Below are 20,101 nucleotides of genomic sequence, written 5' to 3'. Positions count from 1 at the left end.
CTATTCTAGCCTTTCAAAATGAAAGGATATCTCCACTGATGTGTTAAATAGGTTCTCATCTTATTTACTCATCTTTGTCTGTTTTTCCAATATCTTTACAGAACCATAATGATGCACTTTATCATTGGAGATCAATGTACATGAATAGGCTCCTCGGAAGTCTCATTGAACCAATGACAAAAACATACAGAAGGATGCAACACTTTCTCCATCTTTCTCCCTAATACGCACACAACATATAGCTATTTAGGCATATATTTCACTGCTTGATGTAAATGTGATGTGGACAAACATACATTGTCATTTTTTTTCTGTGCATATCAACAAAACCGATCCCTTCGAATTACCATCAATAAATAAACTTAAATATTTACCAGTTATTTGTCCTGTCATTATTTATTTTCTTGCAATATATCTTCAACACACATGTACAGTCCATTTTCTATATGATAAAATAACTCGTTTCGATGCCAAGTTTGAACACATAATCTATATCATTATTTTGATGCAGGGAGCTTGGTGCATGTCGCCTGGTAAGAGAAATATTGTCTGCAATATTCTCTTTCAGAGGAAGCCATTAAGATATGTAAATTCAGTGGAAAGCTAAGTTACAGCGAAAGCTATTTTCATGTGGAAATCTGTTGGAGGGCATCTTTAACCTCATATTATTTGGTATTAGGGTCAGATATGGGTGCTATGATGAATTGAGGGTGTATAGATGTTTGATCTCTTTTGTTGGGAAGTATCCCCATTAGGCATTGTAGTTATCAAGCAGTATCTTTGTATCCTTTGGCAGTGGTTTATAAACGTATATCTTTGTTGGCAGGATTTCATTCTGTCTAATCTCTGAGAAGCAAACCCAATGTGCTATTTTATGCTGTGGTCAAGATGCCAGCTAGTCTGTGCTGGCTATATAGGTCACATCTGCATTTTAAGTCTGATGCTATCGTCATATTTTCTCAGTAATCTGGGACTGTTGTGACACTGTTGATGACAGTCTGTTTTTTAGTGTTTACTGAGCAACGTTGGATTGCTAAAGGCTGAGATTGTACGGTTGGTCGGGCTCTGGTTGTAATGTGGCCACTGAAGCTACACTGCGCTGCCTGCTGGTGGTGAATTGTGCTACTGCAGCACCTGGCCCCGTGTTTCAGGCAGCTTTAGTGCTAGGAAACTCCCGGCAGCGAGTGCACCCGCAGCGAACAAGATGGGCACAGCTTTGGTGATGCCTACAAATGACTGGAAGATGCTTATGCCCAGGACAGCAGCCAACTTGCAAAGGGCATTTAAGAAGCCAAATGCAGTGGTCCTAAAAAAGAGAAAACAATGGAAATTGTCAGCACTTCTGACAGGGTCACATCTTAAAACTTAACATGAAAACTTCCATATCTTTTCAATAAATACGTTTGCATAAAATACGCCTTTATTCACTGTGCAATAATTAAGGAGCTGTAACACTTTCAAAATGTGAGGTAGCTGCACTTGCCTTTTATCCGAGGGGTACAGTTCCACAGTCAACACATCCAGGGCATTCCAGGAAGCTATGCTGATGCCGCCAAAGAGACATAAAAGGGCGATCATTCCCGACTCGGTACTGCCGAATGACAGGAAGAAACAGCTGACACAAGATATGACACTTGATCCCGCTGTGTAGGAAAAGAGATTGAGGGGGAAGAGAAAGAGGGTGAAAAAGATCAGACAAAGATAAGGGACCTTTCTGTAGTCGGCTACTCATGAAGTACTGTGGTGTAGGAAGGGGGGGGGGCATAATTCATGTATCACCAGATGTATAATCTCAAAATATGCACATATTCTTTAAATCTTGTATAGAGCATTAAAAACACATTAATGAAGGAGTGACATACCCAGCATCCTCAGACGTCCAATTTTGTCCATCAGCAGGGCTGACACAATGTTGCCGGGCAACACGGCCAATGTGCCCAGGAAACTGACAAAGTAGATCATGTAGGCGTTGTTGTCATCAGTGAAGTCCAGCAGACAGCCTTCCTTGTTGTGTAGGAAGGTGCTGTTTACCAGTTTGCTGTTGATGATTCTGTTCTGGAACAAGTCTGTCAAGAGAAAAGAAAGTTAAGAGTGGTGTCAAGAAGGGTCCAAGGGTAGGATCCTGCCCAGTTCAATGGTATTAGGTATTTTATTTGGATCCCCATTAGCTGTTACAAAAGCAGCAGCTACTCTTGCTGGGGTCCAACACAAAACATGAAACATAATACAGAACATCTAGGCATGGACTGAGCTCATAACTATTGTAAGCTCCACTTTATATTGTTTATGCTTCTTGTTTTGGGAGACACTTTACCTGTATTGTAAAAGAGGGTTGAGATGAAGGTGCAGTTTCTGAAGAAGCTTCTGCTAGAGGTGATGTCCTCAAAGTAGCACTCCTCAAACAAAGAGTCCTCAAACACCATGGACTTCATCTTAAGGTTGATGAACCTTGTGGACAATGTAAAAGTAAGAAAGACGTATTTAGCGGTCCAGTTGTAATAGAGTCGACTAACAGTTAGTGTCCATTGCATAGTTGCAAAATTAAGACCAGCCCAGTTTACCACTCCCGATTTAAGAAGAACATTTAGCAAATTCAGAAAGTTCCGTGTAATATAATGAGGACGGACTTGTCGTTGAAGTACTGTCCTTGGCGGTGCACTTGGTTCTCCAAGGTGAAGTTAAAAGTGACATGTTCCACTCGCTCCTTGGTGAAGAACTTGGTGCGCGAGGCATATTCCTGCTTCTGGATGTACTTGATCATGTCAGGGAACCACACTGTCAGCCCATAGTAGCTGGGGGAGAAGCAAAAGACAAAAATGTGGCTTAACCAAACAAACATGATTACGTTTCTTCATTTCTTCACTATGTTGAAATCAGTTGAGATAAGTATAAACCTTAATAATATCAATGCTCCAGTAAATTAAGACGGCAGGAGCCACCATTTAAAAAATATATTTTTAGATTTGATATGACAAAACATTTCTTGAGCTTTTTGATTGAACAAAAAAAGAACCGGTTTGTGCACAGGCCGCTGATAACCACTATGGTCATGGCCCTGGTTCTGCTACCTGAACGACATGGTAAACCAGACAGCCATCATCATGAAGGTGGTCCTTCTGTATTCTGGATTGAAGATGGCCAAGAAGTTACTCCGCACCTATAGCAACCCACAGAGAATAACTCAAATATGCATCTGGGTTTTACTGCTGACACGGTTTAAAAACATAAAACCCCACTATAAAACACATTGCACAATTCTCTTTTTTAACCTAAGCATAAGATGGGCTTTGGTCATTTTGTCTAAAAGTGTCTGCTAAACGGTGTATGCAGTCATAAATTAACATATTCTGTATGAAATATAAAAGATATACACAGAAAACAACCATATTCTCATACCTTTATAGGGATCTTAACATGACACTTACCTGGTGGAATAGGCTGGCCAGCTTCAATTTATAGCGTCGCAAAGTTGATATGTCTCCTCCCATGTCCACCAGCTCGTCCATCTGCTTTACAGTCTTGATGGTGGTGACCTGGGAAAAACAAGACCTTCCCATCTTCAACTCATTTGTGTGCAGTACATGTATACATTAGATTAGATTCGATGAAATGAGATTTTCCCGCGAGGGAACGTCTCGTTTGGAGTGGTAAAAAACATAGCAGGTCTAGGCCACGCAGCAGACAACATCAGACACTGTCCAGGCTGGGGACGTGGTTACACAATAACAAACAGCTGGGACAGGAGAATACAACTTCATAAACGCGTTTTGCAGAAGAAACCTGAGATTCAAAGACTTTACATGTGTGTCTCAGAAATACTCACAGAAAACACCTTCTCTGGGTGCCCCTTTGCTCTCATGTTGGTGTCGTGAACTTGTTTCAGAATCATCCAGCCTTCGTCGTGTTTGCCGTTCTGTTGGGAAATGATCGCATACCTCATCAGAAACACTTACAGTTGAAACACATTACGAGTATTGCGATACATTATGTCTGTGTGAAGTGTCTAAGGGTATTGTCATGTATTGTCATGTTATGTCTTGTCCCTGTTCTTTCTCTTCTCTTCGTTTCCCCCTGCTGGTCGTATTAGGTTACTTTCTCTCCCTCTATCTCTCTCTCTCTCTCTCTATGGTCCTTTCCTGCTCCCAGCTGTTCCTCATTCTCCTAACGACCTCGTTTACTCTCTCACACCTGTCCCCTCTTTTCCCTCTGATTAAGTCTCTATTTCTCTCTCTGTTTCTGCTTCTGTCTTTGTTGGATTCTCGTTTGCTTTGCCCTTGTCCCGTCCTGTCGTAATCTGCCTCTTCATTAGATGCTGCGTGTGAGCAGGTGTCTCTGTCCTCTACGGCCCGCGCCTACCCGGAGGGACCTGCAGTCTGTTGCCGCTAGCCCTGCTATTCTCCTCTACTGCTAGAGGGGGACTCTCCTGTAAAGATTGAGGATTTATGTTTTCCCTGTTTGGACATTAAAAGACTCTGTTTCTGTTAAACCGCTTTTGGGTCCTCACTCACCCGCATAACAGGTATACTGTAATGTGCCTTAATTTCCATGAATTTGTACTAAAAGCTTATATTTAGGTTTATGCTACTAGAGTAAGACAGTTGTGCTAAACTCAACAATCAATCTGAAGAATCTGAAGAATTGAAAATACTAAATTCACAAGATCCCAGTGTGTACCTTTAAGGGTATAATCTGCAATATTTACTGCTGTTCAATAGTCAACTCAGGTAATGACATACAGCGCCTTCAGAAAGTATTAACACCCCTTGACTTTTTCAATATTTTGTTGTGCTACAACTAGGGACGCACAATATATGGGTAAGAATATCGGAATCGGACAATATTAGCTAAAAATTCATTGCCCTTGACAATCAACCGTTTTCTGTCGTGGATGATGTTGGCTTTCGCCGACTGGTCGAGCACCTACTACCAAGTAGGCGCTATTTTTTAGATGTTGCCCTACCAGAGTTACACAATCTTGTTGAAACTCGCATCCACAAGCTACTTGTTATGGGCGTAACTGCTATTAGCTTCACAACTGATATTTGGACCAGCGATGTCAGCCCAATGAGCATCTGACAGCACAGTGGGTCGACGACGATTTCGTACTGAGGAAAGCCGTATTACATGCTCAAGAATGTGCTGGTTCTCATACCACAAAAACACCAACACAGACCGTCGGGTTAACTTGGAAAAGTACTCTCACAGAGGCTGTGAACAAGCGATTCGGTGGAATTCTCTCTTAGCCTCTACTGTGTCGCCACCATGTTCGATGCACACCCATGTTCGATGCTAGGTACAAGGACCGCTACCTGTGTGTGTGTGTGTGTGTGTGTGTGTGTGTTTTGTGTGTGTGTTTCAACTATTTAACTGTACTAGAATGCTTAACAGGCAGCTAAAATGTTAAATATCGGTTATCGGTATCGTTTTGTTTTTTGGCAAGGAAAATATTTGATATCGGTTTCGGCCAAAAATGTCATATTGGTGCATCCCTAGTTACAGCCTGAATTTAAAATGGATTATATTGAGATTTCTGTTCACTGGTCTACACACAGTACCCCATAATGTCGAGGTGGAATTATATTTTTCGAAATTTTTACAAATTAATAAAAATGTTAAAGCTTAAATGTCTTGAGTCAATAAGTATTCAACTCCATTGTTATGGAGTAACGGGCAGGTGGAGAGAGTAAACCAGGATCTGGGTAGGTTTCTGCGGTCATATTGCCAGGACCGGCCGGGGGAGTGGTCGGCGTTCATCCCCTGGGCAGAGATGGCTCAAAACTCACTCCGCCACTCCTCCAATAACCTCTCTCCTTTCCAGTGCATACTGGGGTATCAGCCAGTTCTGGCACTGTGGCATCAGAGCCAGATTGAAGCTCCTGCGGTGGACAAATGGTTTAAGCGTTCGGAGGAGACCTGAGACGCCGTCCATGTGCACCGCCGACCGTCACCGCAGTGAGGCTCCGGTGTTCGCACCAGGGGATCGGGTCTGGCCCTCGACCCGGAACCTGCATCTCCGCTGCCCTGCCGTAAGCTGGGTCCGCGGTGTGTGGGGCCATTCAAAGTTCCGAGGAGACAGGACGAGGTATGCTATAGGACGGGTTACAGCTTCCCCCAGATTACCGTATTCATCCCTCGTTCCATGTGTCTCTCCTCAGGCCAGTGGTGGCTGGTCCACTCCAGGAAGCTGAGGTGTGGGAGGTCCCTCTGCCCCCTCAGGACATCAAGTGGGCCCCTGTGTATGCTGTTCGAGCCATCCTGGACTCGAGGCGTCGGGCGAGGGGCCTTCAGTACCTCGTGGAGTGGGATGGGTACGGTCCGGAGGAGAGATGCTGGGTGCCGGTGGAGGACGTTTTGGACCCTTCATTGCTGCTGGCGTTCCACCGTCTCCACCCGGATCGCCCTGCGCCTCGTCCTCAGGGTCGTACCAGAGGTAGGTGTCGGTGTGCTGCTGGATCCGCGCGTCAGGGGGGCATTTGGCGGTCGACGTCGCCGGCCTTCTAGCCACCTCCAATCCACTTTTCATTTTCCATTTGTTTTGTCTATGTCTTACACACCTGGTTTCACTCACCCAATTACCTGTTTATTATTTAACCCTCTGTTCTCCATGTTTGGTTGTGAGTGATTGTTTGTTGTATTGTGGTCCGTATTCGTGGGCTTGATAATTCTCTTGTATTTTGATGACTTTGGGTAAAGTTTACAAAATGTTTTACTCATCACTGCTGTCCTGCGCCTGACTCCTCTGCACCAGCTACACAAAAATCCTTACAATTGTAGTTACTCCAGAATACTAACCTAATTGACAGAGTGAAAAGAAGGAAGCCTGTACAGAATGTTTGCAACAAGGCACTAAAATAATATTGCAAAATAATGTGGCAAAGCAATTAACTTTTTGTCCTGAATACAATACGTCATATTTTTCAAGCTTGTCATTGGCAAGGACTAGGGAGTTTTTTTTTTTTGAATAAACAGAAACAGGCAAAATCCTAGAGGAAAACCTGCTTTCAGTCTGCTGTCAAACAAACACTGGGAGACAAATTCACCTTTCAACAGGACAATAACCTAAAACACACAGCCAAATATACACTGTAGTTCCTTACCAAGATGACATTGTTCCTGAGTGGCCTAGTTACAGTTTTGACTTAAATTGTCTTCAAAATCTATTCAAAATCTATTACATTATTACATCAAGTCCCTTAAGAACAAATTCTTATTTTCAATGACGGCCTTATTCAGGGGCAGAATGACAGATTTTTACATTGTCAGCTCGGGGATTCAATCTTGCAACCTTTCGGTTAGTAGCCCAACGCTCTAACCACTAGACTAGACACTAAACCACCCGGCATCTATGGCAAGACTTGAAAATGGCCATCTAGCAGTGATCAACAACCAACTTGACAAATCAACAGCCAATAATTGTTTTAAGATAAATGTGCAAATATTGTACAATCCAGGTATGCAAAGCTCTTAGAGACTTACCCAGAAGTAGTTGCAGCTGTAATCGCTGCCAAAGGTATTGCTGCCAAATGTATTGACTTAGGGGGTTGAATACTTATGTAATCAAGATATATTATTGTTTTAATTTTCATTAAGTTTTTATAAATGTTAGTATTTTTCTTCCACTTTGACATAACAGAATATTTTGTGTAGCTCATTTACAAAAAAATTACAATTAAATCCATTTTAATCCCACCTTGTAACACAACAAAATCAAGTCAAGAGGTTGTGAATACTTTATGAAGGCACTTTATCCCACGCATCCCATTCCTTCCAGATAGATTCTATGGTACCAGGTATGCATACATACAGTTGAAGTCGGACGTTTACATACACTTAGGTTGGAGTCATTAAAACTTGTTTTTCAACCACTCCACAAATTTCTTGTTAAGAAACTATAGTTTTGGCAAGTCGGTTAGGACATCTACTTTGTGCATGACACAAGCCATTTTTCCAACAATTGTTTACAGACAGATTATTTCACTTATCATTCACTGTATCACAATTCCAGTGGGTCAGAAGTTTACATACACTAAGTTGACTGTGCCTTTAAACAGCTTGGAAAATTCCAGAAAATGATGTCAAGGGTTTAGAAGCTTCTGATAGGCTAATTGACATCATTTGAGTCAATTGGAGGTGTACCTGTGGATGTATTTCAAGGCCTATCTTCAAACTCAGTGCCTCTTTGCTTGACATCATGGGAAAATCAAACGAAATCAGCCAAGACCTCACAAACCAAATCTGGTTCATCCTTGGGAGCAATTTCCAAACGCCTGAAGGTACCACGTTCACCTGTACAAACAATAGTACGCAAGTATAAACACCATGGGACCACGCAGCCATCATACCGCTCAGGAAGGAGAGGCATTCTATCTCCTAGAGATGAATGCACTTTGTGCGAAAAGTGCAAATCAACGCCAGAACAACATCAAAGGATCTTGTGAAGATGCTGGAGGAAACAGGTACACAACTATCTATATGCACAGCAAAACGAGTCCTAAGTCGACATAACCTGAAAGGCCGCTCAGCAAGGAAGAAACCACTGCTCCAAAACCACAATAAAAAAGCCAGACTACGGTTTGCAACTGCACATGGGGACGAATATCGTATTTTTTTGGAGAAATGTCCTCTGGTCTGATGAAACAAAAATAGAACTGTTTGGCCATAAAGACCATCATTATGTTTGGAGGATAAGACCATCATTATGTTTGGAGGAAAAAGGGGGAGGCTTGCAAGCCGAAGAACACCATCCCAACCGTGAAGCACGGGGGTGGCAGCATCATGTTGTGGGGGTGCTTTGCTGCAGGAGAGACTGGTGCAATTCACAAAATAGATGGCATCATGAGGAGGGACAATTATGTGGATATATTGAAGCAACATCTCAAGACATCAGTCAGGAAGTTAAAGCTTGGTCGCAAATGGGTCTTCCAAATGGACAATGACCCCAAGCATACTTCCAAAGTTGTGGGAAAATGGCTTAAGGACAACAAAGTCAAATATTGGAGTGGCCATCACAAAGCACTGAGCTCAATCCTATAGACAATTTGTGGGCAGAACTGAATGGCGTGTGCGAGCAAGGAGGCCTACAAACCTGACTCAGTTACACCAGCTCTGTCAGGAGGAATGGGCCAAAATTCACCCAATTTATTGTGGGAAGCTTGTGGAAGGCTACTAGACACGTTTGATCCAAGTTAAACAATTTAAAGGCAATGCTACCAAATACTAATTGAGTGTATGTAAACTTCTGACCCACTGGGAATGTGATGAAAGAAATACAAGTTGAGATAAATCATTTTCTCTACTAACATTTTTCTCTATTGACATTTCACATTCTTAAAATAAAGTGGTGATCCTAACTGACCTAAGGCAGGGAATTTTTACTCTGATTAAATGTCAGGAATTGTGAAAAATTGAGTTTAAATGTACTTGGCTAAGGTGTATGTAAACTTCCGACTTCAACTGTATATGGCTTCAAGTGATTGAGGTTAGAATTGGAATTGGGTAAACTGCTTCTAAATGGATTTTTCAGAAAGTGATCCCTGCTTACCTCTAAGAAGAAGCGCGGGCTTTCTGGCATGGTGGTGAGAGAAGCAATAGCCGCAACAGAGGGAAATGCACACACCAGGACGAACACACGCCAGCTGTGGAACTGGTACGCAGAGCCCATCTGGAAACTCCAGCCTGGGAGGAGAGGAAGCAGAGAGAGAGAAAACCCGTATAAACCTGCGTAATCCCTAGATACAACTTTGTGGTATGGCATTTTGAGCGCTTTTTGGACAATATCCGTGATGATTGAATTCCCGCCATAGGCTACTCACCATAGTGTGGGATGATGGCCCATGCCATAGCTGAGGCATAGATGCCACCAATCATCCAGAACATGCAGAGCCAACTGAGGTGCTCCCCACGTTTCTCCTGGGCCAGAAACTCTGAGTAGTAGGAGAACACAATGGGGATGGAACCACCGATCCTGTAAGGATTAGCACAGAGAAACAAACCACTGGAAGTTGAGCTGGACTTTCAAATCCTGTTCCTGTTTAATCTTTTTGGAAAATCTGTAAATGAAATCAAACTTGGGGAGAATACTTGGAGGTAGGGGTGCTACTTGGCTTCTGTTAGGGTGCTCTTTGGATGAAATGTCCTTCTTAGCATTAAAGCAAAAAAACATATACAGTGTGGAGAACAAGTATTTGATACACTGCCGATTTTGCAGGTTTTCCTACTTACAAAGCATGTAGAGGTCTGTAATTTTTTATCATAGGTACACTTCAACTGTGAGAGACGGAATCTAAAACAAAAATCCAGAATATCACATTGTATGATTTTTAAGTAATTAATTTACATTTTATTGCATGACATAAGTATTTGATACATCAGAAAAGCAGAACTTAATATTTGGTACAGAAACCTTTGTTTGCAATTACAGAGATCATACGTTTCCTGTAGTTCTTGACCAGGTTTGCACACACTGCAGCAGGGATTTTGGCCCACTCCTCCTTACAGACCTTCTCCAGATCCTTCAGGTTTCGGGGCTGTCGCTGGGCAATACGGACTTTCAGCTCCCTCCAAAGATTTTCTATTGGGTTCAGGTCTGGAGACTGGCTAGGCCACTCCAGGACCTTCTTACGGAGCTACTCCTTAGATGCCCTGGCTGTGTATTTCGGGTTGTTGTCATGCTGGAAGACTCAGCCACGACCCATCTTCAATGCTCTTACTGAGGGAAGGAGGTTGTTGGCCAAGATCTCGCGATACATGGCCCCATCCATCCTCCCCTCAATAGTTGTCCTGTCCCCTTTGCAGAAAAGCATCCCCAAAGAATGATGTTTCCACCTCCATGCTTCACAGTTGGGATGGTGTTCTTGGGGTTGTACTCATCCTTCTTCTTCCTCCAAACACGGCGAGTGGAGTTTAGACCAAACAGCTCTATTTTTGTCTCATCCGACTACATGACCTTCTCCCATTCCTCCTCTGGATCATCCAGATGGTCATTGGCAAACTTCAGATGGGCCTGGACATGCGCTGGCTTGAGCAGGAGGACCTTCCGTGCACTGCAGGATTTTAATCCATGACGGCGTAGTGTGTTACTAATGGTTTTCTTTGAGACTGTGGTCCCAGCTCTCTTCAGGTCATTGACCAGGTCCTGCCATGTCGTTCTGGGCTGATCCCTCACCTTCCTCATGATCATTGATACCACACGAGGTGAGATTTTGCATGGAGACCCAGACCGAGGGTGATTGACCATCATCTTGAACTTCTTCCATTTTCTAATAATTGCGCCAACAGTTGTTGCCTTCTCACCAAGCTGCTTGCCTATTGTCCTGTAGCCCATCCCAGCCTTGTGCAGGTCTACAATTTTATCCCTGATGTCCTTACACAGCTCTCTGGTCTTGGCCATTGTGGAGAGGTTGGTGTCTGTTTGATTGAGTGTGTGGACAGGTGTTTTTATACAGGTAACGGGTTCAAACAGGTGCAGTTAATACAGGTAATGAATGGAGAACAGGAGGGCTTCTTAAAGAAAAACTAATAGGTCTGTGAGAGCCGGAATTCTTACTGGTTGGTAGGTGATCAAATACTTATGTCATGCAATAAAATGCAAATGAATTACAATGTGATTTTCTGGATTTTTGTTTTAATTCTGTCTCTCACAGTTGAAGTTTACCTATGATCAAAATTACAGACCTCAACATGCTTTGTAAGTAGGAAAACCTGCAAAATCGGCAGTGTATCAAATACTTGTTCTCCCAACTGTATATCTCTACTATATAACTATAAAAAAGCTATTAAGCCCACCTGCGTCTGTGTGTCACTCTGTCTCTATCTATCATTCACCTTCCATCGGTTTTCAGAATCTTACCCAACACCAGAAAGTAGTCGGCAGAAGAGAAAGGTGCTGTAGCCCTGGACAAAGGAGGAGAAGAAGGAGAAGACGCTGTTGATGGAGAGACAGATGAGAAGGGACTGCCGTCGGCCTATCCGATCAGCGAGCCCACCCCACACGAATGCACCGACCATCATTCCCAGATAAACAATCAGACCTGCAGAGGACATAAAGAGAAAATGAGAGAGTTACACGTTCCTTACCTGTGCATACAGCTGCTTTATTTGTCACCCTTCGGCACATCATGTGGCAAAAGAAAGATGATTTCGACACCCACTATCTCAGATCGTTCTGAAATAGTTTCTGTTTTTAAAAATTTACCATTTTAATTTATAGGACTGGCCATTTAAAGATTTATAACATTTAATAAATATAACATCCATTTGACCCAAACGTTAAAAAAAAGTTAGACATGAGGAATCCAAAGAAATGGTCAAAACCTTATATTATATGAATCCTATAAATTACAATGGCCAATTTGGGTGCAATCAGAGATGGAATTACTGTATATTTCAACAAAATAACATGGCAGGAATGCTAATCTTATTGGTTTCTAATTCTATTGAGCTCAGGTGCATCCTGTTTCCATTCATCATCCTTGAGATGTTTCTACAACTTTATAGGGAGTCCACCTTTAGTCAATTCAAATAACTGGACAAGATTTGGAAAGACACACACCTGTCTATATAAGGTCTCATGGTTGACAGTGCATGTCAGAGCAAAAACCAAGCAATGAGGTTGAAGGAATTGTCCGTATAGCTCCGAGACAGGATTGTGTCAAAGCACAGATCTGGGGATGGGTACCAAAACATTTCTGCAGCATTGAAGGTCCCCAATAACACAGTCGCCTCCATCATTATTAAATGGAAGAAGTTTGGACCACCAAGAACCTGATGGTCACTCTGACAGAGCTCCAGAGTTCCTCTGTGGAGATGGGAGAACCTTCCAGAAGGACTACCATCTCTGGAGCACTCCACCATTCAGGCCTTTATGGTGGAGTGGCAAGACGGAAGCCACTCCTCAGTGAAGGGACATGACAGACCGCTTGGAGTTTGCCAAAAGGCACTCAGACCATGAGAAACAAGATACTCTGATGAAACCAAAATTGAACTCTTTGGCCTGAATGCCAAGTGTCATGTCTGGAGGAACCTGGCACCATCCCTACGGTGAAGCATGGTGGTGATAGCATCATGCTGTTGGGATGTTTTTCAGGGACTGGGAGAGTAGTCAGGATCGAGGGAAAGATGAACGGAACAAAGTATAGAGAGATCCTTGATGAAAACCTGCTCAAGAGCACTCAGGACCTCAGACTGGGAAAAGGTTCACCTTCCAACAGGACAACAATCCCTAAGCACACAGCCAAGACAATGCAGGAGTGGCTTCCGGACCAGTCTCTGAATGTCCTTGAGTGACCCAGCCAGAGTTTGGACTTGAACCCAATCAAACATCTCTAGAGAGACCTGAAAATAGCTGTGCAGCAACCCTCCCCATCCACCCTGACAAAGCTTGGGAGGATCTGCAAAGAAGAATGGGAGAAACTCCTCAAATACAGGTGTGCCAAGCTTGTAGCGTCATACCCAAGAAGACTTCTGTAAATGTGATATTTCCGTTTCTTCTTTTTAATATATTTGCAAAAATGCAGAAAAACCTTTGTCATTATGGAGTACTGTGTCTAGATTGATGAGGGGAAAAATGATTTAATCCATTTTAGAATAAGGCTGTAACGTAATAAAATGTGGAAAAATTCAAGAATCGGAATACTTTCTGAATGCACTGTACATGACTGTCTTGCAATGTAAAAAAACAACAACAACAACAACTGACAATTGCATTGTGTAAAACCTGCGGTTAGGTTAGGTGTGTGTGGGCAGGCAGGCAGGCACTGTCTCACACTCCCAAACAGACACCACACACACACACACACACACACACACACACACACACACACACACACACACACACACACACACACACACACACACACACACACACACACACACACACACACACACACACACAAAGCTCAAGGGTAGTGAAGGGGGAGGTGTGGGATGGAGGAGACTAATCATAGATGGTTTTCCCCTTTATGTGAGAATAAACTCTCTTTGTCAGCGTGGACATAGGTAGCTAGCTATGGCTAGCCGGCTAATGTCTTTGTTTGAAAAATGCATCCGGACACATTACCAGCTTTTTTTGTTTCACCTGGGTGCCAGTATTACGTAGAGGAATACAGCAGTGCTAAAGCAGAGGGCTTGCAGTGAGCACGACAAGGCCTCTATTCTGAACTTTGTGTAGTGAGCTTTTTGAGGCATCACTGCAGCGGCATCACAGAGTGGAAGAAGAGAAGTCCAGTGGCTATAAGACTCCAGACTTGCCCTCTACAAGATCATCAGCAGACTCCATCGCCATCATTCCCCTTCCTCTGACCAGCTCCCTCCGCTCAACCCCTCAACTTCTGGCACCGACAGAGATGGCCGCCTCGCTTCGCGTTCCTAGGAAACTATGCAGTTTTTTGTTATTTTACGTGTTATTTCTTACATTAGTACCCCAGGTCATCTTAGGTTTCATTACATACAGTCGAGAAGAACTACTGAATATAAGATCAGCGTCAACTCACCATCAGTACGACCAAGAATATGTTTTCCGCGACGCGGATCCTGTGTTCTGCCTTACAAACAGGACAACGGAATGGATCGCATGCAGTGACCCAAGAAAACGACTCCGAAAAAGAGGGAAACGTAGCGGTCTTCTGGTCAGACTCAGGACAAGGGCACATCGCGCACCACTCCCCAGCATTCTTCTTGCCAATGTCCAGTCTCTTGACAACAAGGTTGATGAAATCCGAGCAAGGGTAGCATTCCAGAGGGACATCAGAGACTGCAACGTTCTCTGCTTCACGGAAACATGGCTCACTGGAAAGACGCTATCGGAGGCGGTGCAGCCAGCGGGTTTCTCCACGCATCGCGCCGACAGAAACAAACATCTTTCTGGTAAGAAGAGTGGCGGGGGCGTATGCCTCATGACTAACGAGACATGGTGTGATGAAGGAAACATACAGAAACTCAAATCCTTCTGTTCACCTGATTTAGAATTCCTCACAATCAAATGTAGACCGCATTATCTTCCAAGAGAATTCTCTTCGATTATAATCACAGCCGTATATATCCCCCCCCCCCCCAAGCAGACACATCGATGGCTCTGAACGAACTTTATTTAACTCTTTGCAAACTGGAAACCATTTATCCGGAGGCTGCATTCATTGTAGCTGGGGATTTTAACAAAGCTAATCTGAAAACAAGACTCCCTAAATTTTATCAGCATATCGATTGCGCAACCAGGGGTGGTAAAACCTTGGATCATTGTTACTCTAACTTCCGTGACGCATATAAGGCCCTGCCCCGCCCCCCTTTCGGAAAAGCTGACCACGACTCCATTTTGTTGATCCCTGCCTACAGGCAGAAACTTAAACAAGAGGCTCCCACGCTGAGGTCTGTCCAACGCTGGTCAGACCAAGCTGACTCCACACTCCAAGACTGCTTCCATCACGTGGACTGGGACATGTTTCGTATTGCGTCAGATAAAAATATTGACGAATACGCTGATTCGGTGTGCGAGTTCATTAGAACGTGCGTTGAAGATGTCGTTCCCATAGCAACGATAAAAACATTCCCTAACCAGAAACCGTGGATTGATGGCAGCATTCGCGTGAAACTGAAAGCGCGAACCACTGCTTTTAATCAGGGCAAGGTGTCTGGCAACATGACCGAATACAAACAGTGCAGCTATTCCCTCCGCAAGGCTATTAAACAAGCTAAGCGTCAGTACAGAGACAAAGTAGAATCTCAATTCAACGGCTCAGACACAAGAGGCATGTGGCAGGGTCTACAGTCAATCACGGACTACAAGAAGAAACCCAGCCCAGTCACGGACCAGGATGTCTTGCTCCCAGGCAGACTAAATAACTTTTTTGCCCGCTTTGAGGACAATACAGTGCCACTGACACGGCCTGCAATGAAAACATGCGGTCTCTCCTTCACTGCAGCCGAGGTGAGTAAGACATTTAAACGTGTTAACCCTCGCAAGGCTGCAGGCCCAGACGGCATCCCCAGCCGCGCCCTCAGAGCATGCGCAGACCAGCTGGCCGGTGTGTTTACGGACATATTCAATCAATCCCTATACCAGTCTGCTGTTCCCACATGCTTCAAGAGGGCCACCATTGTTCCTGTTCCCAAGAAAGCTAAGGTAACTGAGCTAAACGACTACCGCCCCGTAGCACTCACTTCCGTCATCATGAAGTGCTTTGAGAGACTAGTCAACCATATCACCTCCACCCTACCTGACACCCTAGACCCACTCCAATTTGCTTACCGCCCAAATAGGTCCACAGACGATGCAATCTCAACCACACTGCACACTGCCCTAACCCATCTGGGCAAGAGGAATACCTATGTGAGAATGCTGTTCATCGACTACAGATCGGCATTTAACACCATAGTACCCTCCAAGCTCGTCATCAAGCTCGAGACCCTGGGTCTCGACCCCGCCCTGTGCAACTGGGTACTGGACTTCCTGACGGGCCGCCCCAGGTGGTGAGGGTAGGCAACAACATCTCCTCCCCGCTGATCCTCAACACGGGGCCCCACAAGGGTGCGTTCTGAGCCCTCTCCTGTACTCCCTGTTCACCCACGACTGCGTGGCCACGCACGCCTCCAACTCAATCATCAAGTTTGCGGACGACACAACAGTGGTAGGCTTGATTACCAACAACGACAGAGACGGCCTACAGGGAGGAGGTGAGGGCCCTCGGAGTGTGGTGTCAGGAAAATAACCTCACACTCAACGTCAACAAAACTAAGGAGATGATTGTGGACTTCAGGAAACAGCAGAGGGAACACCCCCCTATCCACATCGATGGAACAGTAGTGGAGAGGGTAGCAAGTTTTAAGTTCCTCGGCATACACATCACAGACAAACTGAATTGGTCCACTCACACTGACAGCGTCGTGAAGAAGGCGCAGCAGCGCCTCTTCAACCTCAGGAGGCTGAAGAAATTCGGCTTGTCACCAAAAGCACTCACAAACTTCTACAGATGCACAATCGAGAGCATCCTGGCGGGCTGTATCACCGCCTGGTACGGCAACTGCTCCACCCTCGACCTTAAGGCTCTCCAGAGGGTAGTGAGGTCTGCACAACGCATCACCGGGGGCAAACTACCTGCCCTCCAGGACACCTACACCACCCGATGTTACAGGAAGGCCATAAAGATCATCAAGGACATCAACCACCCGAACCACTGCCTGTTCACCCCGCTATCATCCAGAAGGCGAGGTCAGTACAGGTGCATCAAAGCTGGGACCGAGAGACTGAAAAACAGCTTCTATCTCAAGGCCATCAGACTGTTAAACAGCCACCACTAACATTGAGTGGCTGCTGCCAACACACTGTCATTGACACTGACCCAACTCCAGCCACTTTAATAATGGGAATTGATGGGAAATGTTGTAAATATATCACTAGCCACTTTAAACAATGCTACCTTATATAATGTTACTTACCCTACATTATTCATCTCATATGCATACGTATATACTGTACTCTACATCATCGACTGCATCCTTATGTAATACATGTATCACTAGCCACTTTAACTATGCCACTTTGTTTACTTTGTCTACATTCTCATCTCATATGTATATACTGTACTCGATACCATCTACTGTATGCTGCTCTGTACCATCACTCATTCATATATCCTTATGTACATATTCTTTATCCCCTTACACTGTGTATAAGACAGTAGTTTTGGAATTGTTAGTTAGATTACTTGTTGGTTATCACTGCATTGTCGGAACTAGAAGCACAAGCATTTCGCTACACTCGCATTAACATCTGCTAACCATGTGTATGTGACAAATAAAATTGGATTTGATTTGATTTTGAACTGACCCTCTCTATCATCAGAGGATGCAGCAAAGACTTGGCCTCTATTGGTTGACCTGTCAGCATACTGCATGTTGCTTGTTTGATTGTTGCTCTTGAAGCACTTTGAGATATAAGGTTAATCAATTGTTGTTGTTATTATTATAGACGTGTCAGAGAGACAAGCTGCAGAGCAAAAATTGGGGTCCCCATATTCAATCAAAACTAGTAACCAGCAATGTTTTGCATGTTTTCCTCTATCATAGTCTTTCAGCATAATAAAATGATGTTCATGTTTATCTCCTCAGGAAAATGGGTAGCCAATTTGGGCCTAGGTTGCTGTCTGCTTTGGACCGTTTCTGAGCCACAACAAAGTTTATAGGCACTTATAAAGTATTCTAAAGATGGCACAAGACAGAGAGACGGTAAGAGAAAAAACCTGTTTAAGATGCTGGAGCGCAATTGGCTGAATGCTGGCGGTACACTGGCATGATATTAACTCAACACGAACACACAACACAATTTTATTTTACTGTAGTGATTTTTGCTAGAAAATGATCTGGTGACGAAAGCTAGTCTGCACTAGCAACTACAGTACCTGGTTATTTCTGTGAATAAATGAAATACCAGGTCATTTCTTTATCATAAAATGAAGTGCTGCCAAGCAGACATTTGTGTATCAGGTGCTGATGTCAATGAATATGTTACTGAGTTACACATTCATCACTCTCCAGAGGGTCGGCAGAAAGCAGATGTTTCCTGTTACAACCTAACTTGAAAAATGGATGTGGGGACTGGATGTGGATGTGGGGACTGGATGTGGATGTGGGGACTCTCTTTTACGCCTGTTACGTTAGGTTACACATTCATAGATTGCTAATTTTATTGTCTACCAAAGAAATAGATGTGAGGAATTTACCGTAGAACGACAGGGTTTTTATTGAATTTGCATTGGGGCCGATTAACTCCCCCACATTTGACACTTGATCGGAGAAAAACATTTAAGGGCTCACTAACCTAGCATGTAAATCAATCAAGTTAATTAAAAAGACACAGTTTAAGGGTCACACTTACCCAACATGCCCTTGCTTTCCTCTGACAGACACATATCTTTCTCGGCGCTGGGGAGCACAAAGCCCACCACAAAAATCTCTACACCGTCTGCCATGAGGGCCAGCCCCAGCACAAAGTAGAGGGTCCACTGGAACTTTCCATGGCCGCACTCCTGCAGGATGGTCTCGTACTGCTGGGCTAGCTCTTCTTGATCCTTCCGCCTTTCCCCCTCAAACTGTGCCATGTCCCTGAACTGCTGCCCATCTCCCCCTGCTAGGCTGTCGGCAGCCTTGCTCGAGTCAGCGCGGGGAATGCCCTGGTACTCGCCCTCGTAGATCTCGTCGTCTTCGTCGTGGCCTTCTGTGGAGTCGCTGTGGCCACCTTCATCGTCATTGGCTGCCTGGCTGTCGCCCCGGTAGTAGCCACTGTCCTGCCCCCCAGGCACTCCAGGGTAGTCATCGTCGTCGTCTTCCTCAAAGCGGGCGTATGAGCGTTTGCTGTACTCGTCGGTCATCTTGTCCACACCGCGGCCCACTTTCTTGGCCGCCTGGCGCTTGACCTCCTTGGCAATGTCTTTGGCGCCCTTTATAAAGGCTGTCTTGTTCTGATAGCCGTCCTCCATTATTGAAGGGTAGAGGAATCTCAAAGGCAGGGGTTTATCACCTGAAAAGCAGGATGGAGCTCAGGAATCTCTGGGGAATGTTTGTCAGGCAGTGTTCCAGTTTACCCTCAATAGGGTGGTGGAGAGTTGAGCTGGATTGGATCACAGGGCCCGCTCTGCGATGAACTGCTCCTCTACAGAGGGAAAGCGCAAACACATTGTTAGTCACATGGACCAAACTTTTGAATCAGGGTTTGGGTCAATATAATTTTAAATAAATACTGTATAGCTTCAAAACATGTTTAAAACCACAATTGTGGTCTAATGCAGTCCTTGCATCCATAGCTTCATCCCTCAGCTGTTTATCAAAACAAGTGGTGGGGTGGCCAATTAGTGGTTTTTAGAATCCCCCGATTGCCCCTTTAAGTAACGTTCTATCTCTATAATGCTCAATATGAGTAAGCCCAGATCCTGTTACTGTTGCTAGGGGAGGCGTATTTCTAAGCAGATGCCAAGGAGCATCTTATCTCAATTTGCATTCTCTGTAAACTGATTAGGAATGGCTTACTGTTCGATGTTGACATATTGTGTCTTGTGTCCATCTGATAACTCAACACCAGGGAAAGTAAAGCAGGGGCAAATTGAGAAGGGTAGCA

The 20,101-nt window shown here is 44.3% G+C and overlaps 1 protein-coding gene across 1 annotated transcript; it reads right to left on the bottom strand.

Moving 5' to 3' along the window:
• Nucleotides 1-367: 367 nt before the first annotated feature.
• Nucleotides 368-19,629, bottom strand: LOC115128509 (synaptic vesicle glycoprotein 2A-like). The gene is made up of 12 exons (XM_029658401.2): nt 18,866-19,629; nt 11,849-12,029; nt 9,813-9,964; nt 9,542-9,675; nt 3,824-3,913; nt 3,426-3,533; nt 3,069-3,157; nt 2,628-2,792; nt 2,315-2,448; nt 1,863-2,066; nt 1,484-1,643; nt 368-1,306 (listed from the first exon to the last, which is right to left on the bottom strand). Exons 1-12 carry the CDS (start codon nt 19,464-19,466, stop codon nt 1,123-1,125), a joined length of 2,202 nt encoding a protein of 733 aa, XP_029514261.1. The 5' UTR covers nt 19,467-19,629; the 3' UTR covers nt 368-1,122.
• Between the last annotated feature and the right edge of the window lie 472 nt (nt 19,630-20,101).

This window comes from Oncorhynchus nerka, linkage group LG4 (assembly GCF_034236695.1).
Source record: "Oncorhynchus nerka isolate Pitt River linkage group LG4, Oner_Uvic_2.0, whole genome shotgun sequence".
Lineage (NCBI taxonomy): Eukaryota > Metazoa > Chordata > Actinopteri > Salmoniformes > Salmonidae > Oncorhynchus > Oncorhynchus nerka.
The sequence above is the reverse complement of the archived record's forward strand: the minus strand, read 5'-3'. Positions and strand labels throughout refer to the sequence as shown.